The sequence below is a fragment of the Delphinapterus leucas genome, chromosome 20, assembly GCF_059928025.1.
Source record: "Delphinapterus leucas isolate spDelLeu-1000000601 "Yukka" chromosome 20, BTC_Dleu_Yukka2, whole genome shotgun sequence".
Classification (NCBI taxonomy): Eukaryota; Metazoa; Chordata; class Mammalia; order Artiodactyla; family Monodontidae; genus Delphinapterus; species Delphinapterus leucas.
This window is the reverse complement of record NC_143148.1, coordinates 5,445,008-5,467,848: the sequence shown is the minus strand read 5'-3', so window position 1 is coordinate 5,467,848 and position 22,841 is coordinate 5,445,008. Positions and strand designations below refer to the sequence as shown.

The following is a 22,841-nucleotide window of genomic DNA, read 5'->3' as shown; positions in this document are numbered from 1 at the left end:
GCAGCAACAAAGACCCAACGCAGCCAAAAATAAATAATTTTTTAAAAATATTGGCTAACCTAAAATAGATAAATTCCTAGAGAAACAAAATCTACCAAGATAGAACCATGAAAAAAATTTAAATCCGAACAAACCTACACATTGTAAGGAGACTGAATCACTATTCAAAAATCATACAACAAAGGAAAGTCGGAGAGCTTCACTGCAGAACACTACCCAACATTTAAAAACAATTAAGACCTCCCTTCCTTAAACTCTTCCCCAATATATTGAAGAAAAGGGAACAGTTCCAAACTCTATGAGTCCAGAATTATTCTAATACAAAGTCAGACGGTGACACTACCAGAAAACCACACAGCAAAATCCCTAACAAATAATGACGCAAAAAATCATCAATAAAACAATAGTAAACTCAGGGAATTCCCTGGCCACCGAGTGGGTAGGGCCCTGCACTTCCACTGCAGGGGACGCGGGTACCATCCCTGGTCATGGAACTAAAATACCGCATTCCTCGTTGCACAGCTAAAAATAAAATGAAAACAAAAAAATAGTAAACTAAAATCAAAGTCACATTAAAAGTTTACATACCATGACTAAAGGGAATATATTATTGAAATGTAAGGAAGGTTCCACGTATAAAAATCTTTCAATGGAAAATACAAAAGGAGAATGAACCGGAAAAAAAAAAAAAACACTACCGATCGTCTCAGTTGACACAGCCCCACCCATCAGCAGACAGGCTGCCTAAAGGCTTCCTAAGGCAGCCACCTCTCTACATGTCCCTAGACATAAACCTGCTCACCAACCAGGGCACAGACACCAGAAGCAAGAAAACTACAGTCATACAACCTGCAGACACAGTCCAGATATAGTCCAGACACTACCCTGAAACCACCTGGCTTCTGGCCCTTGGGTGACATGAGGGGGAGTACACTGCTGAGATGCACAGGACATCTTCTACCAAGACCACTTCTCCAAGGTCAAGAAAGGTAACAAACCTACCACATACATAAAAATAGCAAATTAGGCAAAATGAGGCAACAGAGGAATGTTTCAGACGAAGAAAGAAGACAAAAACCCAGAAGAACTGACGTGGAGATACGCAATCTACCCGAGGAAGAGCTCAGAGTAATGATCGGAAAAACGATCAAACAATTCAGGAGGAGAATGGATGCACAGAATGAAAAATGAGGCTTTTGATTTTTTTGGAGGGGGGGTTGTTTTTTGGTTTTTTTGCGGTACGCGGGCCTCTCACTGTTGTGGCCTCTCCCGTTGCGGAGCACAGGCTCCGGACGCGCAGGCTCAGTGGCCATGGCTCACGGGCCCAGCCGCTCCGCGGCATGTGGGATCCTCCCGGACCGGGGCACGAACCCGTGTCCCCTGCATCGGCAGGCGGACTCTCAACCACTGGGCCACCAGGGAAGCCCGAAATGAGGTTTTTTAACAAAGATGTGGAAAACATAAGTAACCCCAAAACAGAATTGAAGAAATACTGAAATGAAAAATACAATAGAGGAAGTCAATAATAGGCTAAATGAGGCAGAAGAATGGATCAGTGAGCTGGAAGACAGAGCGTGGAAATCACGCAAGTCCAGGAAGTGCAAAGAGTCCCATATCCACATAAAAACTACACATTCAAAAAGCACATGAAAAGATGCTCAACATCATGGGTTCTTCCACTTTGTACAGCTCCTTGGAGCACCTATTTACTAGGTGGGATGCTGCCCAATGCATGAATCATTCAATAAAGCCAATTAGATCTTTAAATTTGATTCAATTTTTGTACATCAATGGAAGTCAGAGTATGAAATTCACTGCTATGCTATTTGCACTACAGCCATCTGAATATCCTGCAACAGAGTGGAGAGAATAACTCAAGTACAATTTATGAGTTTATAACCTCCAACTTGTATGTTATTTGATCCCATATTGGGAAGAAATCGTCAACACTGAGAACCTAATGGTGCACTCCTAGCTTGTTATAAGGTACTGAGGCAGGATAAAACTGTATTGGTAAAAGGAACATAATGCATCCAGGATTTAAAAGATGATTAAATTTTATTACTTAAAACAGGAGACCTATGGTACATTCTCAATAAAACAGTAGCAAAATGTAATGGCAGCAATTAAAATCTGAATCATAAACATACACATACTCCTGGTGCTTCTGATTAAATTTTACTCTGAAGATAACTGCTCTCTTCAATATCCAAAAATTAAGACAATTTCTTTCTTGGTCAGAAATGGAGACAACACATATGCTCATGCAATGGATAAAGTGATTAAGTTTTCCTGTGCATTGTTCCTACCACATAATCAGTCCCTAATAACCTGTCACTATCCTCCCACAAAAAGCCCAGTCCCTGCACATCCTTCCTGCTTTGTTCATGGTCAGCTGGTAGAGCATTCTGCACTATACCCACACTGGCTTATCTATGGAAGGGCACCCTGAACATAACCATGATGAGTCAAGTCAGTTTTACACTATTCTCTCCCCCGCCCTGTTGCTAATCCACATGGTATTGAATTTGATAATTCAGGGTCCTTGTTTTTCCAGGGAACATGGATGTGCATGAACCACACCTAATGAAGTTGGCCCCCTCATGTTATTGATTCTTCCCAGAGACCATCAACAAAGGCCTGTAATGAAGAGATAAAATTATCTTCTCACCAAGGCCAAGCTCTTATGGCTCGCTACACAACAGGCCAAAAAATAGAGAGACTACTTTTGTGGGCAAGGAATAGTGATGTTATTCTGAAAGCCAGCAGACCGAGAAAACGGGGGACTAGCAATGCAAAGAATCACATGTCCTGAGTTAGAAATCAGGCTCTTTATAGTAAAAGGTGAGGGAGTAAAGTCCTGGTTCAGGTCAGACTCCTGTGAAATAAAATTCAACTATTATGACAAGACGAATATTTAAACATTAATTCCTCTCGGCCCTTTGGCCTCCTCTCTCCTCCCACTGTGAACTGTGTATTTGCATTATGCATCAAAGCAAACCTCCCCCATCAGCAGAATACATACTCAACCATAAAGAGCAACATTCTCCTAGCATCAACAGGAAAACTCCTTAAAAGATAGCATTCCTTCTTGATCTTGTAAGGGTCACATGACCCACTGCAATGATGCTTAGATCTGGATTATGTAAACTGTCAATAATATGTCATGTGTTGTACCACTCTCTGTCTTACAAAACTTATATAACTGGGCCTTGATTTCTTTTTTTTTTTTTTTTTTTTTTTTTTGCTGTACGCGGGCCTCTCACCGTTGTGGCCTCTTCCGTTGCGGAGCACAGGCTCCGGACGCGCAGGCTCAGCGGCCATGGCTCACGGGCCCAGCCGCTCCGCGGCATGTGGGATCTTCCCGGACCGGGGCACGAACCTGTGTCCCCTGCATCGGCAGGCGGACTCTCAACCACTGCACCACCAGGGAAGCCCACACACCATATTTTAACACATTGTGACTTGAAATGATTCTGCAGTATATAATATCTCAGGTTAACCTCAGAGAACTAAAGACTTGTTTATTCCGAGTATGCATTCTCTGATGTGTGGTCTGTTGAAAAGAGTGCTGAGAAAGCTCAACAAATTCATTACATTTGTAAGAATTCCCCCAAACATGAGTTTTTTTGTTAAACGCTGAGAATGCACTGATTCATGAAGAGTTTCCACGTATACACTTTATAACCTGTATGAATTCTCTCATGACACCAAACCTACTGGATGTATCCATATTTACAACATTCATAACATCTGAAATCTTGTTCTCCAACATAAATCCTGTGTTCCACAGTTTTGTTCTTCAGTTACAAGCCTTAGCACGCATATTGCTTTGTGTGGTTTCTCTTAAAGATGTGTATTCTAAAGTCCAGTGCATGGGGAGGCCTGGATAAAGCCTCGATTCACATTTCCATGGCTTCTCTTCAACATGGACTCTCTGCTGCTCCCTAATACGTGAACTCAACGTAAAGGTTTTGCCACGCTCATTGCATTTGGGAGTTATCGCTCCAGTATGCTGGGCAAAACATACTGTGATGTTTGGGTAAAAGCCTTGCCACACACATTACATTTGTGCGGTTTCTCTCCACGATAAATATTCTGGTATTTAAGTACGAGTAAGCAATATATTAAATTTTGACATATTCATTGCATTTTAAAGAATGAAGTATTTGATGACCCCTGAGTTTAAGGCACAACCTAAAAGCTTTGCAAAATTCAGTACATTTGTAACATGCTGTCCAGTGCAGACTACCTGATTATTGGTGGGATGTGAGCCATGAGAACAGATTTCTCACATTCATGGCACTGGTGAGGATTCTTTCCAGAATGCATTATCAAGGGCCTGACCACATTAAATACATGTATCTGGGCTCTATTCAGTATGAATATTCTCAGGAAGCCTAAGATGTGAAGATTCATTATATTTTTAAGGGCTCTCACCTGTATACATCAGCTGATGGCAAGTTAGGCCTGAAAGCACACTTAAGAACTTACCACACTCATTGCATTTCTCACAGTTCCTCCCAATATGAATTCTGTCATGGATCATAAGGTAAGCACTTTGACTAAACACTTTGAGACACTCATTGCATTTGTAATGTAACACTCCAGTATGAATTATCTGATCATAAGTGAGGCTTACACACATAAAAGCTTTGCCACACTCATGATATTTGTATAGTTTCTTTTCTACTTTGAGATTTAAAGACCTTCCCACATATAATACACTTACACAATTTCTCTCAGGTATGGATTTTCTGATGTTTAGTGAGGGTTGAGACCTCAGTGAACGCTCTTCCACACTCAAAACATTTGAAAGGTCTCTCTACCATATGTACTCTCTGATGACTTGTAAGGTGTGAATTTCGACTGAAGACCTTGCCACACTCATCACATCTGAAAGGCTTCTCTCCGGTATGAACTCTCCAATGAAGTTGAAGATGTGCTTTTTGACTAAAGGCCTTTCTACACTCATTACATGTGTAAGGTTTCTCTCCAGTATGAACCCTCTGATGTTTTGCAAGAGTTGCCTTTTCACTAAAGACCTTGCTGCACTCATTACATTTGTAAGGTTTCTCTCCGGTATGAATTCTCTGATGAGTTGAAAGGTGTGAACTGTAACTAAACAGCTTGCCACACTCATTACATTTATAAGGTTTCTCTCCAGTATGAACTCTCCGATGATCTGCAAGGTTTGATTTTCGACTAAAGACCCTGCCACATACTTCACATTTATATAATTTCTTTCCTGTATGAATTATCTTATGTCTACTGAGGTTTGAGTAGCGATTAAAGGTTTTGTCACACTCGTTACATTTGAAAGGTTTCTCCCCAGTATGAATTCTCTGATGATTTGCAAGGGCTGTTTTTTGACTGAATACCTTGCCGCACTCACTACACTTGTAAGGTTTCTTTCCCGTATGAATGCTCTCATGAACTGCAAGGTGTGACTTTGTACTAAAGCCCTTGACACATACATCACATTTATGTAATATCTCTTCTGAATAGATTATCTGATTATTCCTGACAATTGAGCCATGACTAAAGGTTTTCCCACACTCAGTACATTTAAAATCTCTTTCCCTGTGTGTTTTCTGATCTTGTGTCAGTACTAAAGGATGCATAACGTCATTCCCATATACATTAGAAACGTTAGTTTGGACACGAGGAGGAATTCTTTCAAGTGGTGAAAATGGGAAACTATTGTTGATGGATCGCTCAACTTCATTACATTCAGAAATTAACCTGTCAGTTTGAAATACCTGCAGTTTACCCTGAAAGCTTAATCCAAGCCTATTTCCAATGGGCTTGATTCCTGCATCCCTTCTACCATGTGTATCTCTTCTATCAGTGAGATTTCCATTATGGGTTATAGGTATTCCTTTGTAATTTCTTTCATCATCTCTCCAATGACACTCAAAGTCATACATATTTTTCTGGATTTCCGTGAGGTAAAAATGTTTGATTTCACGACTTTTAGATCTTCCCAAGATCACTCTTTGAAATACTTCTCCTGGATCACTGTTCCCTTTGGGTTGTAATTGCTTGACCACATGTATTGGACAGATATCTACAAGACATAAAGAGCCATAGGGATAAATTCAAAATTAACTGTTTCGTGTTGAATATATGATATTACACCAAAGGTAATACTTATACCAAACACAGTTGTAAAACTTCCCAACTATGTATTTTTTTAAATTTTTTTAAATTTTTTTAAAATTTTGAAATTGCCCAACTATGATCTTAAAATTATTAGAAACACTAAAGCAATAGAATTGTTTACTAAAAAAAGAGTTATAAAATATAATTCAAATTGATTTTAGAGGAGACGACTTGCAAACCCGCTATGACAAAAACACTCATACAGGAAAAACGGACGTCAGCTCTCAAAAGAACGGAATTTTTCCACCATGACTCCAAAGCATGTACCAATTAACAGTAAACATACTGCTGTCTCTGAGAAAAATACATTATACTACAGATATATTCTGCATACCTGGTGTACATAAATAAATGTTAATGAACACACAATATACTGTAATGCTAAAAAATCCAAAACAAGCTTATCTAATAATATGTCGCTGTTTAGAATTATAAAACATATACACCATAGAGGAAAAGAATTCAACAGGACAGTTTTTATGAAAACAAAACATTTTTCTAAATATCTTCTACAAAATGACATACCCATAACAGGCATTCTGCAACAATAAGTAAAAAAAAACTTATAGAAATAATGAAAGACTTCAAAAAAAACTACTAGATACAACATCAACATGCAAAAACCAACTGGGTTTCTAAACATTAAAAATGAACAGGGCAGGGCTTCCCTGGTGGTGCAGTGGTTGAGAGTCCACCTGCCGATGCAGGGGACACGGGTTCGTGCCCCGGTCCGGGAAGATCCCACATGCCGCGGAGCAGCTGGGCCCGTGAGCCATGGCCACTGAGCCTGCGTGTCCGGAGCCTGTGCTCCGTAACGCGAGAGGCCACAGCAGTGAGAGGCCCGCGTACCAGAAAAAAAAAAAACAATCAAAGCAATTCAATTTACAATAGAATCAAAAAAGAAGAATACTTAAACATAACATTATACAAGAAGGGAAGGATTTGTAACTACTGCAAAATAAAGTCTTCTGAAACATATTAGAGAAGACACAAATAAATGCAAAGATACCCCAAGTTCACGGATTTGAAGTTGATACTGTCAAGATGTCAATACTAGCCAAAGTTATCAGGATATTCAAAATAATCCCTAGTGTAATCCCAAATCCCAATACCGCTTTGCTGAAGAAACAGATGAATCAATCCTACAATTCCTGTGGAATTTCAGGACACAATGAATAGCAAAAAGAAGCTTGAAAACAAAGTCAGACAATTCACATTTCTTTATTTCAAAATTTTTCCAAAGCTACACTAATCAAAGCAGTATGGTACTGGCATAAAGACAGAGAGACCTGTGGAACACGAGAGATTGAGAAAAATACTTTCGTGTATAAGGTCAAATGATGTTCCACAAGGTTGTCAAGACCACATAATGGGGGAAGGGCAGTCTATGGAACAAAAGGTGTTGAGAAAACTGGATATCCACATGCAGAAGAATTTAGTTGGACCATTATTGTATTAACTCAAAATGCTTCAAAGATCTAAACCTAAGTCCCTAGTGAATAAAACTCCTATAAGCAAATTTACAAAAAAAGATTCTTAACATTGGATTCACCAATGATTTATCAGATGTAACAGCAAAAGCTCACGCCAACAAACTAAAAACAGATAAATTGGACTACATCATAACTATTAACTATTGTGCACTAAACCATACTCAGCAGAGTGAAAAAAAAAATGTATGGTAGAATACAAAATATTTGTAAATCATATATTCAATAATAGCTTAACATCAAGAATATTTATTTAATAAATAATTTTGTTGTTTTTTTTTTTAAAAAAGAAAGACCCCAAAATTCCAACTATAGTTTGTGACAAGGAGAGAGTCTCCATTGCCAAATGCCTGGAAGCTATCCTGCCATTTTCCAGTGATGTAGTGACATTCAGAGCCAAAGTATGTTGCAGAGAAAATAAGATTTGTGCTACTTCCGACTTGACAACTGACACCTTATATTCTCCAGTTAGAATTTGTTCTCAACCAAAAATAATATATTTTTCTTTGATAAGTGATTTTGGGACTTCGCTTGTGGCACAGTGGTTAAGAATCCACCTGCCAATGTAGGGGACACCAGTTCGAGCCCTGGTCCGGGAACTAAGATCCCACATACTGCAGAGCAACTAAGCCCATGCACCACAACTACTGAAGCCCGCATGCCTAGAGCCCGTGCTCTGCAACAAGAGAAGCCACTGCAATGAGAAGCCTGCGCACCGCAATGAAGAGTAGCCCCCTCTCACCACAACTAGAAAAAGCCCGTGCACAGCAACAAAGACCCAACGCAGCCAAAAATAAATGAATTTTAAAAAAAAAAGACTACATAAAGAACTCTGAAAGGAACTGATCACCTATTCCACCATGGGGTGGGGGGCTTTCTAAACCAACCATCCCACATATTGCAAATAAAAAACAAAAATGAAGAGAAACAAAAAACAAAAACCTAATGATAAAAATAAAAGACAGTCATTTATAATGCATACAAAATGAAAGTTGCAGTGCCTTGAACAAAACAAATGATGGTTTATCACTGAAGGTATCACTCTACTTCATAAGGTCTCTCATTAAGTTGCTTCAAAATTATGTGTGAAGGCAGAAAGAACAATGGCACACAGGTGATGGAACATGTGGCATGGCACAGACAACAGTTTAGTCAACAGCCTCACAAATATGAGTATGTGAACTTGGACAATACTGTTGTTCGGAGAAACCGCTACACCACTTACTGAGGCTCAAAGGGGATGGACATTAGTACATGTGAACAACATTGTCACAGTGCCCTTCACACAGCCTTTTGTGACATTGGTCAAAGCCAGAAAAAGAAACTGGAAAGACTTATAGGTCAAGGTCTTCAGACACTTGCTGTCTTGTATCTCAGAACATGCTGACCACTCTACTAAGTAGCTTCAAGCGGGTGGTTTTGTATGTAACGGGAAAATATTACAGCATATGAGGGAAAGTATTCTCCTTCAAAAATTTTCTGTTACCCAGTAAACCCACTCTACAGAGAGTCCACTAGAAGCTGCCCATTAAACATAGGTGGATTACCACAGCAAAGAAACTGGATACAATTTCAGACTCTAGGACTACATACTTCAAAATCAAGTTTAAGAGGAAAACTTACACAAACTAAGGAGAAAGTAAAGTCAGGAAGAGTCTACATTCCCAGACTTGATAGAGCAGTACAGGAGCAGAAAAAGACAGATATGGGAGTTGGATATTATAAGATCTTGAGATGGGACCATTTGCTCGACCCAGGGATGCCAAGCTAAGAGCCTGAAAGATTCATGTATGTTCCCCTTGCTGGATTTAGGATCAAAAAGAGGATCTCTCTGTCCACTGTCCTTACAGTTTTCCTAAGTAACAATCACAGAAGATCAAATGCACATGGCTATTCCACACACCCCTGAAATGTGTGGCAAAAGCAGAACAGAAGAAATGGCTGACAGATCTAAACAGGAAGACAGGGACTGAGACAGCTCCATACACGTTCTGAGGTGCCAGATAAAATCAAATAGCAGGGACTTCCCTGGTGGCACAGTGGTTAAGAATCCGCCTGCCAATGCAGGGGACACGTGTTCAAGCCCTGGGCCAGGAAGATCCCACATGCCACGGAGCAACTAAGCCCGTGCGCCACAACTACTGAGCCCACGTGCCACAGCTACTGAAGCCCATGCACCTAGAGCCCGTGCTCCATAACAAGAGAAGCCACCGCAGTGAGAAGCCCACGCACCACAACAGAGTAGCCCCCGCTTGCCACAACTAGAGAAAGCCCACGCACAGCGACAAAGACCCAACACGCAGCCAAAAAGAAAAAAAATTAAATAAGTAAAATAATTTTAAAAAAATTTTTAATTAATAAAAATTAAATAGCAGCCGGTATTTTCCATCTTCTGATTATATCTTCCAAATACAACAGACATGAAACCAGGACAGGGTCAGGGGTTAGACACTAGAGGCATCAGCTTTGATCTATATGGACTAAAAACTGAGCATCCAATAGAATCAAGTCCATAAGGAGAGAAGAGGGGGCTAGACAAGCCAATAACACAGCCCGCCTCATGCTCCTCAAAGTCAAGCAACAACCAGTTCACAGCAGCCAGATGATGAGTGCTGTGGATCTTGATAAAGACCTTGCCTTTGTCTCTATAGGAGCTGCAGCAACACTGGAGGGTGAAAGAATACATTTTACATGTGGAAGGATAGAGTGATAGCTCGAGTAGAAGAAAAGTCTCCTCTGAGAGTTTAATAAAGAAACTTTGGTTTTCCCAAAGAACGCTCCACCATGAGAAGCGTTTCCCAAACACTATTAATGTTGTGGCTTCCTCTCTGCCCTGAGATCCCACCTGTGTTCACACTTTTGATACATTCCTACCCATTTGGTTTTTTTGCTATTTTCACACCACTCACCAGAGTCCTGGGCTCTTCCTCTTGCTCCAAAAACGGAGATAATGTTCAGATCAGAAAAAGAAATTTCTGCTTATCAGAACAAAGAAATGTAAATTGGTGTGGTTTTTCCAAAACCACAGCTCTTTGTTCAGCTGAGGAGTGAGGACATTACAGGTGGGTCAGGAAAAATATTTCACAAATTCATCCACCTCCTCCTTCTAAATGCATTGGGAACAGTGTAATACATATATCTAACACTCTTCCAAGAAATAGTCAGTCAAAGCCACAGGGCAGAAGACAAGAAATTGGATATCTTTTAAAAGTCTGCCATTGAGCTTTATACATAATTAAGCTCTTGAACAACCCCTAATGTAGTAACATGAAATGGGCAGATCATCTGAAGAAAGGGTCAGTTTAAACTCGTGATGCCACATCATGTCTGTGTCAACAGGGCTTTCATATCACATGAAGAAAACAGGGCCTCCCAAGAAGCACACAGGGAAAAATGCAAAACACCCAAGGGGAGATCCCAACTTCTAGAGGGAATTTATCCTCACCCACAGAGATCAGGTTCCTGTAGGTCTCCAACATCACGTCCCTGTACAAGGCCCTCTGACCAGGGTCCAGGCATTCCCACTCCTCCTGAGAGAATTCAATGACCACATCCTTGAAGGTCAACCATTCCTGAAATGAAAATACATTTCAACAACGGGTCATGAGAAGAGTTATCTTCATACAAAATGGAAAGATGAGAGAGGGGTGAGGATCGATTTGGTTCAAGTATATGTTCTGGAAGATCTGTGTTAAGGTATTTGGAGCAAATACTGTGTCCCTTATTTTAAATTCTTATGCTTTTTCATAAGAGATTATCGTATCATCCAATAAATATGGATTTGTCATCTTTGTGGAGAATCCATAAAACATATATAAATAATACTAAACAACAGGTTGTCTATGCAGAAGTGTCAGATCTATGTTCTAAACACTGAGTGATATTCAATATTTAAATAAGTTACACTATGAGTGGCAGCTTCAGAGATGACAAAGTCCACAATGGCTTTAAGGAAAACTCAAAATCTTCAATTATGATAATGATAGAAACAGCAATGACTAAAAGTGTTTGAATACTTCCTATAGACAAAACATTACTCAAAATAAGTACTTTACAAGCACGAACTTCTTATCAATATAACAGCTCATTCGAGAAAGATATGTTCCCATCTTACAGAGCAGAAAACTGTGTCAGAGACACAAAGAGAAACTTGAACCAAGTCAAGAAGCTAAGCAATGACACAGCAAGCACCTGAACTCAGGTGGTTGAGCCCTGGAATTGAAGCTTAAAAATCAGTTAAGTAAAGGAGAGCATTAGAAGTTCACTGACACTTTGTTATAAAGCAGAAACTAACACACCACTGTAAAGCAATTATACTCCAATAAAGATGTTTAAAAAAAAAGAGTACATTGACAGAGGAATCCCTGAGAAAAGCTTGAAAGACATTCAAGGTGAATGACATGGAATAGCATGAAAGGTCATTATAGATGTGGGCACACAAGCACATGCACATACAATGTTAGTAATCTTACTACTATTTAAACCATTAACATGATGGTGTAGAAAAAAGTCAAGGCCACGGAATATATATATATATATTTTATACCTTGGTTAGGGCATTTATTACTTTTACTTTGGATTGCAGACACTTGCTTATGTATATGTACCTTAAATCATTAAAACAAGGATTCAAATCTGTTTCATCTCTTCATGTCTTCTATTACTTAAATAGGTCTTTTTTTTTAATTAGTTATCTATTTTATACATATTAGTGTATATATATCAATCCCAATCACCCAATTCATCCCACCACCAAGGCCACGGAATATACTGAAGATATAATTTCAACTGCAAAAAGATATATACTTTTGAAATCACGTCTTTTATCTAAATGAATGGCTTGCACATCCATGGCACCCATCACACACGTCAACACAAAATCAACTGGAACGAGAAGACTTATCTCTTTACATATTTCAGGACAATTTTTTTTATCATCGGTTTTTTTGTTTTCCACTAATAAAACATTGACACAAAATTAGAGAAGTTTAGTGTTATACACTATTTTCACAGATTAAGAAAATTATCACAGTGGTAAAGTTAAAAACTTCTTGGGGAATTAAAAATCATGACAAAAAAAGCGTATGGAAAAAATATATTGTTATTAAGCAAGAACATTTCACCGAATGTCATGAAAAGTAAACACTTAATACGTATCCTCTGCAATTACAGTGAAATGAAGGGGCCTGGCCAGGGCACCAACCTTTCACCACTGCTCAGTGTGCCTGAGCAGGGACCACTAGAGGAAGTAACAGGAGGAAAATGGAAGACCAAGTGTAAGAGACACAGAGAGAGTGTGTCAGGCAGTTGGAAACGTGAACATTCACACATCAAATGAGACGGAAAAGCTAAAGGTGAAAGAAAGGAAAAAGATATTCCATGCTAAAGAGAGCAGGACTGAGTATATTATATCACACAAAACAAAGGCAAAAACTGACAGAAGCCACAAAGGATATTATACAATCTTAAACGAGTCAATTCACTAAGAAGATATAACAGTTATAAATATATACATTAGAGCTTCCCCCCAAAAGAAGCAAACGTTAACAGAAATCAAGAGGAAAACAGGGACTTCCCTGATGGAGCAGTGGTTAAGAATCCGCCTGCCAACGCAGGGGACACGGGTTTGAGCCCTGGTCCGGGAAGATCCCACAGGCCGCAGAGCAACTAAGCCCGTGTGCCACAACTACTGAGCCTGTGCTCTAGAGCCTGCAAGCCACAACTACTGAGCCCGTGTGCCACAACTGAAGCCCGCACGCCTAGAGCCCATGCTCCGCAACAAGAGAAGCCACCGCAGTGAGAAGCCCACGCACCGCAACGAAGAGTAGCCCCCGCTTGACGCAACTAGAGAAATCCCACATGCAGCAACGAAAACCCAACACAGCCAAAAATAAATTAATTAATTAAAAAAAAAAGGGGGAACAGCAGCACAGTTAACAATATGACACTTCAATACCCCCATTTTACTTGAAGGCTATAATAAAAGAGAAATCTACACAGCTAAATGGTTACAACAGAAAGGGAAAAGATCTCCACTCAAGAATTTTTTACATCTCAATGAAGCAGAAAGAGAACAAACTGAATCCTACTTTGGCAGAACAAAAGAGTTAAATAAGAAAGATTCAGGGCTTCCCTGGTGGCGCAGTGGTTGAGAGTCCGCCTGCCGATGCAGGGGACACGGGTTCGTGCCCCCATCCGGGAGGATCCCACATGCCATGGAGCGGCTGGGCCCGTGGGCCATGGCCGCTAAGCCTGCGCGTCCGGAGCCTGTGCTCCGCAACGGGAGAGGCCACAATGGTGAGAGGCCCGCGTACCACAAAAAAAAAAAAAAAAAAAAAAAAAAAGGAAGATTCAGATCCTGCAAACCCACTCCTAGGCATATATCTGGAGAAAACCATAATTCGAAAAGATACATGCACCCCAATGTTCACTGCAGCACTATTTACAATACCCCAAGACATGTAAGCAACCTAAATGTCCACTAACAGATGAACGGATAAAGAAGATGTGGTGTATGTATGTGCGTATATATATACACACACACATATATATACACACATACACAATGGAATATTACTCAGCCATAAAAACAAATGAAATAATGCCATTTGCAGCAAAATGGATGGAACTAGAGATTATCATACTAAGTGAAGTAAGCCAGACAGAGAAAGACAAATATATCACTTATATGTGAAACTGAAGGAAAGAAGATACAATTGAACTTACATATGAAACAGAAATAGACCCAGAGACATAGTAAAGAAAGTTAGGGGTGACCAAAGCAGAAGGGAGGGGCATAAATTAGGATTTGGTATTAATATATACACACTATTTTGTATAAAATAGATAACCAACAAGGACCTACTATATAGCACGGGGAACCATACTCAGTATTTTGTAATAACCTATAAGGGGAAAGGATCTGAAAAAGAATAGATATAAAATTGAGTCATTTTGTTGTACACCCAAAACTAACCAAACACTGTAAACCAACAATACTTCATATAGGGATATATGTGTACGTATAGCTGATTCACTTTGTTATAAGGCAGAAACTAACACACCATTATAAAGCAATGATACTCCAATAAAGATGTTAAAAATAAATACTTCAGTAAAAAATTGCTAAGTAGTTCGACATCACTAATTATTAAAGAAATGCAAATCAAAACTACAATGAGCTATCACCTCACACCAGTCAAAATGGCTACCATCAAAAAGTCCACAAACAGGGCTTCCCTGGTGGCACAGTGGTTGAGAGTCCGCCTGCCGATGCAGGGGACACAGGTTCGTGCCCCGGTCCAGGAAGATCCCACATGCCGCGGAGCGGCTAGGCCCGTGAGCCATGGCCGCTGAGCCTGCGCGTCCAGAGCCTGTGCTCCGCAACGGGAGAAGCCACAACAGTGAGAGGCCCGCGTACCGCAAAAAAAAAAACAAAAACAAAAAAAACCCAAAAAAAACCCCACAAACAATAAATGCTGGAGAGGGTGTGGAGAGAAGGGGACACTCCTGAACTGCTGGTGGGAATGTAAATTGGTAGAGCCACTATGGAGAAGACTATGGAGGTCCCTTAAAAAAAAACAAAAATAGAGCTATCATACGACACTGCAATCCCACTCCTGGGTATATATCCAGAGAAATACATGGTCCGAAAGGATACATGCACCCCAGTGTTCACTGAAGCACTGTTTACAAGAGCCAAGGCATGGAAGCAACCTAAATATCAACAGAATAATGGATAAAGAAGATGTGGTACGGGGCTTCCCTGGTGGTGCAATGGTTAAGAATCCGCCTGCCAATGCAGGGGACACAGGTTCGAGCCCTGGTCCAGGAAGATCCCACATGCCACGGGGCAACTAAGCGCATGCGCCACAACTACTGAGGCTGCGCTCTAGAGTCCGTAAGCCACAACTACTGAGCTCACATGCCACAACTACTGAAGCCCATGCACCTAGAGCCCATGCTCCGCAACAAGAGAAGCCACTGCAATGAGAAGCCCACGCACTGCAATGAAGAGTAGTCCCCACTCACCGCAACTAGAGAAAGCCCGCGTGCAGCAACAAAGACCCAAGGTGGCCAAAAATAAATAATAAAATTAAATTAAAATAAAGAAGACGTGGTACATATATACAATGGAATATTACTCAGCCATTAAAAAGAATGAATTAATACCATTTGCAGCAACATGGATAGACCCAGAGATTGTCATACTGAAGTAAGTCAGACACAGAAAGAAATATCGTATGATATCACTTATATGTGGAACCTAAAAAGAAATGATACGGAGCTCTGGTACCCTGAGTCAGAACAGCTCCACAAGTGATGGAGAGCAATCTGTTTCCAGCCAAAGCAGCAGCAGCATTCCCTCTCAGGTAACAACGGTAGGGTCTGGAAAAATTTCTGAACCAGAAGCTCCAGATAAACATGATTCAGCGTCCTTTGTTTCTTCGTTGTTGAAATCCAGTGTGAATAGTCATGTGACCCAATCTACTGATTCCAGAGAACAAAGTGGATCCCCGAAAAAGAGTGCTTTGGAAGGCTCTTCAGTCTCAGCCTCTCAAAGCATCTCAGAGATTGAGGTGTCCTTGTTGGGCTCCTCAGGAAGCTCAGAAGTAGAGTTGCCACTGTTGTCTTCTAAACCTAGTTCAGAGACAGCTTCAAGAGGTTAACTTCCAGAACTAGGTTCAGAGGTAAGTGTTTTGTCATCCGTTTCTAAAAACAGTTCCTCATCAGGCACATCTTTACTAACCCCCAAGAGCACCACCTCAGCAAACACGATGCTGACTTCCAAAAGCACTTCGCAGGTAGCTGCATCACTGTTAGCTTCCAAGAACAGCTCCCGGACCAGCGGCTCTCTGGTTTCCAAAAGCACTTCCATAGCAAGTGTGTCCCAGCTGGCTTCTAAGAGTAGCTCTCAGACCAGCACGTCACAGCTGCCTTCTGAAAGTACTGCGCAGGTGAGCGAGAGTTCTGTCAGATTCTCTTGTTGCACGTTAACCAATGAAGATGTGAAACCAAAGCAGCCTTCTGTCAATAGACTGTACAAAATGGTGGCATGGAAGTTGGTGACTGTTGGTGACTTCAGTCCCAGCATGAATCATGGAGAGCTCCTAAACGCAGCTATCAAGGCTCTGAAAGCAACATTGGATGTGTCTCTTGTCCCACCAATAGAACTTGCAGATCTGCCTCAAAATAAGAGCTCTCAAGAAAGTATTGTTTGTGAATTGAGATGTAAGCCTGTGTATTTGGGCACTGGCTGTGGAAAAAGCAAAGAAAACGCAAAAGCAGTTGCATCAAGAGAAGCCTGGTAGTTATTTCTCAAGAAAAAGATGGTGGTAAAAATATGTAAAAGGAAATACAGAGGCAGTGAAACAGAAGACTTAGTACTCCTCGATGAAGAGTCAAGGCCTGTAAACTTACCTCCAGCATTAAAACATCCTCAAGAATTACTATAATACGTCCAAAATATCACTGCGTACAATATCTGGTATTTGAAGAGAAAAACTTGCTTACTTTTGTATAATATGAAACACAGGCTTTCACGAATGTTGTATTGCTTTTTTCCAGTTTTGCAGAAAATCTACATTCTAGTTCTCTTCACACAGTGCAAGTTGTAAATAACTTGTGAATGACAGTATACATTAAAAGGTTTATGCATTAACAGCATACCAATATGCTGTTTTATTTGAAGAAAATACTGTCTTCTATTTTTTTTTTTTTTTTTTGTGGTACGCGGGCCTCTCACTGTTGTGGCCTCTCCCGTTGCGGAGCACAGGCTCCGGACGCGCAGGCTCAGCGGCCATGGCTCACGGGCCCAGCCGCCCCGCGGCATGTGGGATCTTCCCGGACCGGGGCACGAACCCATGTCCCCTGCATCGGCAGGCGGACTCTCAAGCACTGCGCCACCAGGGAAGCCCCCTGTCTTCTATTTTTAATGACACATTAGGTACAATGTGTAGTTCTGTAGTCTTAATTTTTGTACTACTTTGAATTTGGTGAAAATGTATTGTCTACCATGCTTTATTTTTCTAGCTGAATAATCCTTCACATCAAAGAAAAGGAGACCATAGTATGTGAATGTCTGAAAGTCTGTGAAGCTTAAGGTTTTAAGAATGTTGCCCATAATGTTGAACATGTCTGTTACAGAATAAAAGAGAAAATAGTTGCCTCAGACTAAAAAAAAAAAGAAATCCAAAGATACAGATAAATCAATACTCATGGACTGGAAGTCTCAAAACTCTTGAAATGTCCAAACAAACTACCCAAACTGTTCTACATATTCAATGCAACCATTATCAAAATTACAATGGCAATTTTTGCAGAAATAGAAAGAACACTGGCCAGACATCACAGAAACTCAAGGGACCGCAAATTGCCAAAACACTCTTGAATAAGAAGAAAGATGGAGGCCACCCTTTAATTTTCAAAACATATTATAAAGTAATCAAGATGGTGTGGTACTGGCATAAACACAGATATATAAACCAATGGAATAGAAGAGAACGCTCAGAAATGATCCTTTGTATATATTTAAAATCTACTGATACTAAGGACGCTAAGGCTACACAGTGGAAAAAAGACAGCTGCCATTAACAAATGGTGCTGGGAGGGCTTCCCTGGTGGCACAGTGGTTAAGAACCTGCCTGCCAATGCAGGGGACATGGGTTTGAGCCCTGGTCCAGGAAGATACCACATGCTGCAGAGCAACTAGAGCCCACGAGCCACAACTACTGAGCTGGCGTGCCACATGCCTAGAGCCCATGCTCCACAACAACAGAAGCCCATGCACCGCAACAAAGAGTAGCCCCCACTTGCCACAACTAGGGAGAAGCCTGCGTGCAGCAAAGAAGACCCAATGCAACCAAAAATAAATAAATAAATAAAATAAATTTATAGCAAAACAAAACAAATGGTGCTGGGAAACTGGATACCTGGATGTGATAAACAATGAAGAGGAAACCTTACCTTCATCAAACGTAAAAATTTCTCTGTGCCAAAGAACAAAACCAGCACAGTGAAAATACAAAATCTGAAGAATGAATGTGATGAAAGTGATTTAAGGAATTTCCACCTCTCAGACATTTAGACTGATTTCATAGTTTGAAATAGATGATGGAGTAAAACACCCTCTATCACTGATGTCTGGTTCTGAATTTTTCATTCTGTTCCCAATCATTAAGATTCTGAAGTCAGTGACTCACTCATTTAGCTTAATTGCCTTAGAAAAAGTCAGAACAAATTTCCCCTTGTTGGTCTACTCCCAGATTTTATCAGGTATTGTGCACCTAATAACTGACTTTCATGTGCAGTTTCTTTATCCTGGTTTACAGAGAGCAGACAGTCCATCCAGATGGGGCCCTAAACAATCCCTCCCACCCAATAGCACTGACGCTCTGCCTGAATCTGTGGGTGTGAAGCCCTGCCCAGCACTGCACCCAGTGGAGCCTTTTCACAAGTTCCAGGTCACTGGGTCATGGGGAGATGGGATCTAAGTGGAGATGACAGGCCCTGAGGGAAGGACCCGGGTGAGTGTGAATGTACAGGTGTCAGGCAGGATACTTCAGAGTCAGAGATTAGCGAGTCCAAAGAAAGGCATTTCAGGAAGCACAGACAGAAGAAACAACTGAGAACATGACTTTACCTGAGAAAGAGCCATTTCTGACTCCTTTTCTTTCCTCTCCCTCCTCTTCAGGGCTCTTCCTCAGACAACGTTGAGTCTTTAGAGGTTGACCTTGAAAGTTGAAAACAGGCTGTTTAATGCTTGGAATCGACACACCCCCTTCCTGACTCACCACCACACACACAGGGAAGCCCTCAGCATGTGGAACAGACGGTCCTCTGCTACCCACTGTCCCAGGAGGGGCTCAGGACAGTAAACTCGTAAAAGACCAACAGGTGAGTTTTCCCACCCTTTCTTCAGATCTCGCTCCCCTCCTGGTGAGGCCCTCACGTACCCAGCAGCAGCGGGCACCTCAGCTGGACCCAACAATCCCCTTCGGGGCACAGACCAGCCCTGATCCATCCCCACACAGAGCAGAGCCCTCACCCTCAGCCCAGATCTCAGCCCTCAGGAATGGGGGGACTCAGAGTCATGATGCTCAATGCTGGATCCAAATTAGAATTAATTGGGGGCACTTTAAATATTATTGAGCTTTGGCCTCACACCGACGATCTGAAGAAGAATCCCTCATTAGAGAGTACAAAACATGTATATGCAAAATGCCTCATCGATCTAATATGAAGCCTGGGTTGAGCACCACTCAGCAGTGGCAAGGCCAGCACAGCCCTCACTTTATTTTTCTTTCCCAGCTTAACTGGGGTAGGATTGCTGAGTAACAACCGTGTACATGTGAGGCATATAATGTGATTATTTGATAGATGTATATTCACTGTGTAATAATTATCACAATAAAGTATTTACACTTCCATCAACTCACAATCACCCTTTTATTTCTGTGCAGTGAGGACACTTGAGTGTTGCGCTCAGAGCAAACTCCAAGTATACAGAAACACAGTGTGATTAACTACAGTCTGCATGCTGTACATTAGATATACACGTGGTACTTTTTCATCTTACAACTGAACGTTTGTAACCTCTGACCAGCATCTCCCCATTTACCCCACCATCCAACCCCCCCAATACCCTTTATACTCTATGACCCTATGAGTAAGACATTTCTACTTTCCACCTATAATACCTGTCTTTTTCTGTCATAATAATGTCATAATTTACGGCTGAAATAAATTTTCTATATCCATTCATTTGTCAGACATTTTAGTTCTTTCTACATCTTGGCTGTTGTGAATAATACAGTAATGTTCATTGCAGTGCAAATATTTCCCTCGCTATAATGATTTCATTTCCCTTGGATATCTAGCCAGAGGTGGATAACATAAGCGGATAAACTTTAAATGTTTTACATTCTAAAGCAACAAATTAAAATATCACAACTTAATCACCCATATCCAAAGAACTCACCCCCCATCTGTATCGTTTCCCCCTCTACCTGACTACTATGTGTTTCTATTTCATTCTTTATCTATCTCCCTATTTCTTTGTTCCCCTCTACTCTCCTGTCTGCCCTCCTATTTATTTTATCACACCTGTCCTGCCCCACTACTCTGCAACTCGTTCCCCCTCTTGTTGCTCTTTACGCCCAACTTTTCTGATTGTCCTAAATATCCATATATTTCTGCCTCTTTCTTCCTCCATCTCCGCTCCCTCTCTGCCCTCCAGATTACATTCCTTCTATTCCAGTTACACTCCCACTCTATGGCACCCCAGACGGCTATGCTTCCTTCCTGCTCTGTCTTCCTCTGCTCTTCTAGTCAACACCGTCCTCTGTGTCTCTCCCACGACCACGATGCTCCGAAGGCCTTACTTCTAACTCTTTTATCCTCTCCCCCCACTCTCTGTGAAGTGCTCTCACCACTGCTGTCCCTCCTGCTACAGCTGACGCAGGGCCCGTCCCCATGTTGCTCTCCAAACCCAGGAGATCACACTCCTTTATTCACTTCTCTATTTTATCTACCCGCTACTTTAAGAGCTAAATCTGTTTCATTTTACTATCCCTTTGAGAACAATTTCCAGCGAGATGAACTTGTGACGGAAGAATACTGGGTGTCACACGGTTGGCCCTGGTCACCTCCCCCTACACAGGGTGAGCGGAAGAGCTGGCTAGAAGAGGAGGCTTGCGGAGCACAAGGACCGGCCTGAGGAGACGCGAGGACAGAAGCGCTGGGAGGGAGGGAGGGAGTCTCCGGAGGGGGGCGGGGTCTCCAGAATCCCGGGACCCGGGAGAGGACGCGGCCTGTCCGGGAGCGCGGCGGCCGGCGCTGCCCTCTGGGGCGGGGGAGAGAGCGAAGCTGCGGGAGCGCGAATCCACCTCGCAGAAGGGGACTTTACAAGGGGCAGGCGGAAGTAATAAAGGATTGTAAGCAGGAAAATGTCGCGAAAGGCGGTGTCTCAGTGGACCGAAGGCCGAAAAGCAAAGGGCAAGGACCCTCACAGCGATTTCAAACCCAAAGGAAATTAATACTCGACCTGTAACGGCGACTTCTGGATTTACTTGGGGCGGACGGCGGGCGCTGGGCTATTACCCCCGCAGAACCTCGGAGACCCTAAAGATGGAGTAAGGGGGACCGCGCAGCACAGACTTAACACTAGAAGGAAAAACTTAAGCTCCGCTGTGCGACCTTCACTCTCGGGTCTCCGCTTCCGCTTCCGTAAGAAACTGCGCACGCAGCGCGTACTTCAGAGGCGAGGCTTCTAGGCGGGACTTGGGCGGAGCGCTGAAGGTGAGAGGCGGGGGGAGGAGAGTCCAGGTCTGAGCTCGAGAGCCCGAAAGGCGGGACAGGGGGTGGGGGGGCAGTCAGGGAATGGTGCTTCCCAGTACTTTGAAACCCCTTAAGTTACTGGCTGTTACAGTTTTCAGGTAAAAGCTTACAGCTTTGGGGACCAGTTATGTTGGAAACTAGGATGTTTCCTCCTAACAAGTAGAAAATGATTTTAATAAAAAATTGTTTTTGCCAGCATGTTGCTCACAAGTCCTACTCCTGCGGCTCAAGCAATTCAGTGGTTGGGAACTTGGGTCTCCAAGTGGTAGCTGTGGGGCAGTCATTGGATGTGGAACATTTCCTGCAATTAGTATTAATTTAAGCAGTTTAAGAAAACAAGAGCTTGACTTGTCTCTGTATTACAAACTAGAATAAAAAATACAAAACTCTGGGACTTCCCTACTGGCGCAGTGGTTAAGAATTCGCCTGCCAATGCAGGGGACACGGGTTCGAGCCCTGGTCCAGGAAGATCCCACATGCCACGGAGCAACTAAGCCCATGCACCACAACTACTGAGCCTGCGCTCTAGAGCCCACAGGCTGCAACTACTGCAGCCCACATGCCACAACTACTGAAGCCCGCGCTCCTAGAGCCTACGTGCTGCAACTACTGAAGCCCGCATGCCACAACTACTGAAGCCCACGCTCCTAGAGCCTGAGCTCTGCAGCAAGAAAAGCCACCACAATGAGAAGCCCGCACACCACAATAAAGAGTAGCTCCCATTCACCGCAACTAGAGAAAGCCTGCGCGCCACAAGGAAGACGCAAGGCAGCCAAAAATAAATAAATAAATAATAAATAAATGCAAAACTCTCCCTGGGAAGAATGGGCCATTTCATACTGGCACCCT

General features: G+C 42.0%; 1 protein-coding gene and 1 pseudogene across 1 annotated transcript; one reads left to right on the top strand and one right to left on the bottom strand.

The window, feature by feature from the left end:
* Window positions 1-2,034: 2,034 nt before the first annotated feature.
* Window positions 2,035-21,893, bottom strand: LOC111181090 (uncharacterized). The gene is made up of 4 exons (XM_030761411.2): window positions 21,700-21,893; window positions 19,297-19,386; window positions 11,101-11,227; window positions 2,035-6,070 (listed from the first exon to the last, which is right to left on the bottom strand). The coding sequence occupies exons 2-4, from the start codon at window positions 19,309-19,311 to the stop codon at window positions 4,743-4,745; spliced, it is 1,470 nt and encodes a 489-aa protein (XP_030617271.2). The 5' UTR covers window positions 19,312-19,386; window positions 21,700-21,893; the 3' UTR covers window positions 2,035-4,742.
* LOC111181097 (CDKN2A-interacting protein pseudogene) lies at window positions 15,927-17,712 on the top strand (annotated as a pseudogene).
* Window positions 21,894-22,841: the final 948 nt, after the last annotated feature.

Bases quoted from the DNA above. Each gene is read 5' to 3' on its own strand.
- LOC111181090 (XM_030761411.2), bottom strand. The intron at 6,071-11,100 runs GTGAGGATAAAT...TATGTCTTGTAG, and splicing joins CAGGAACCTGATCTCTGTGG to ATATCTGTCCAATACATGTG.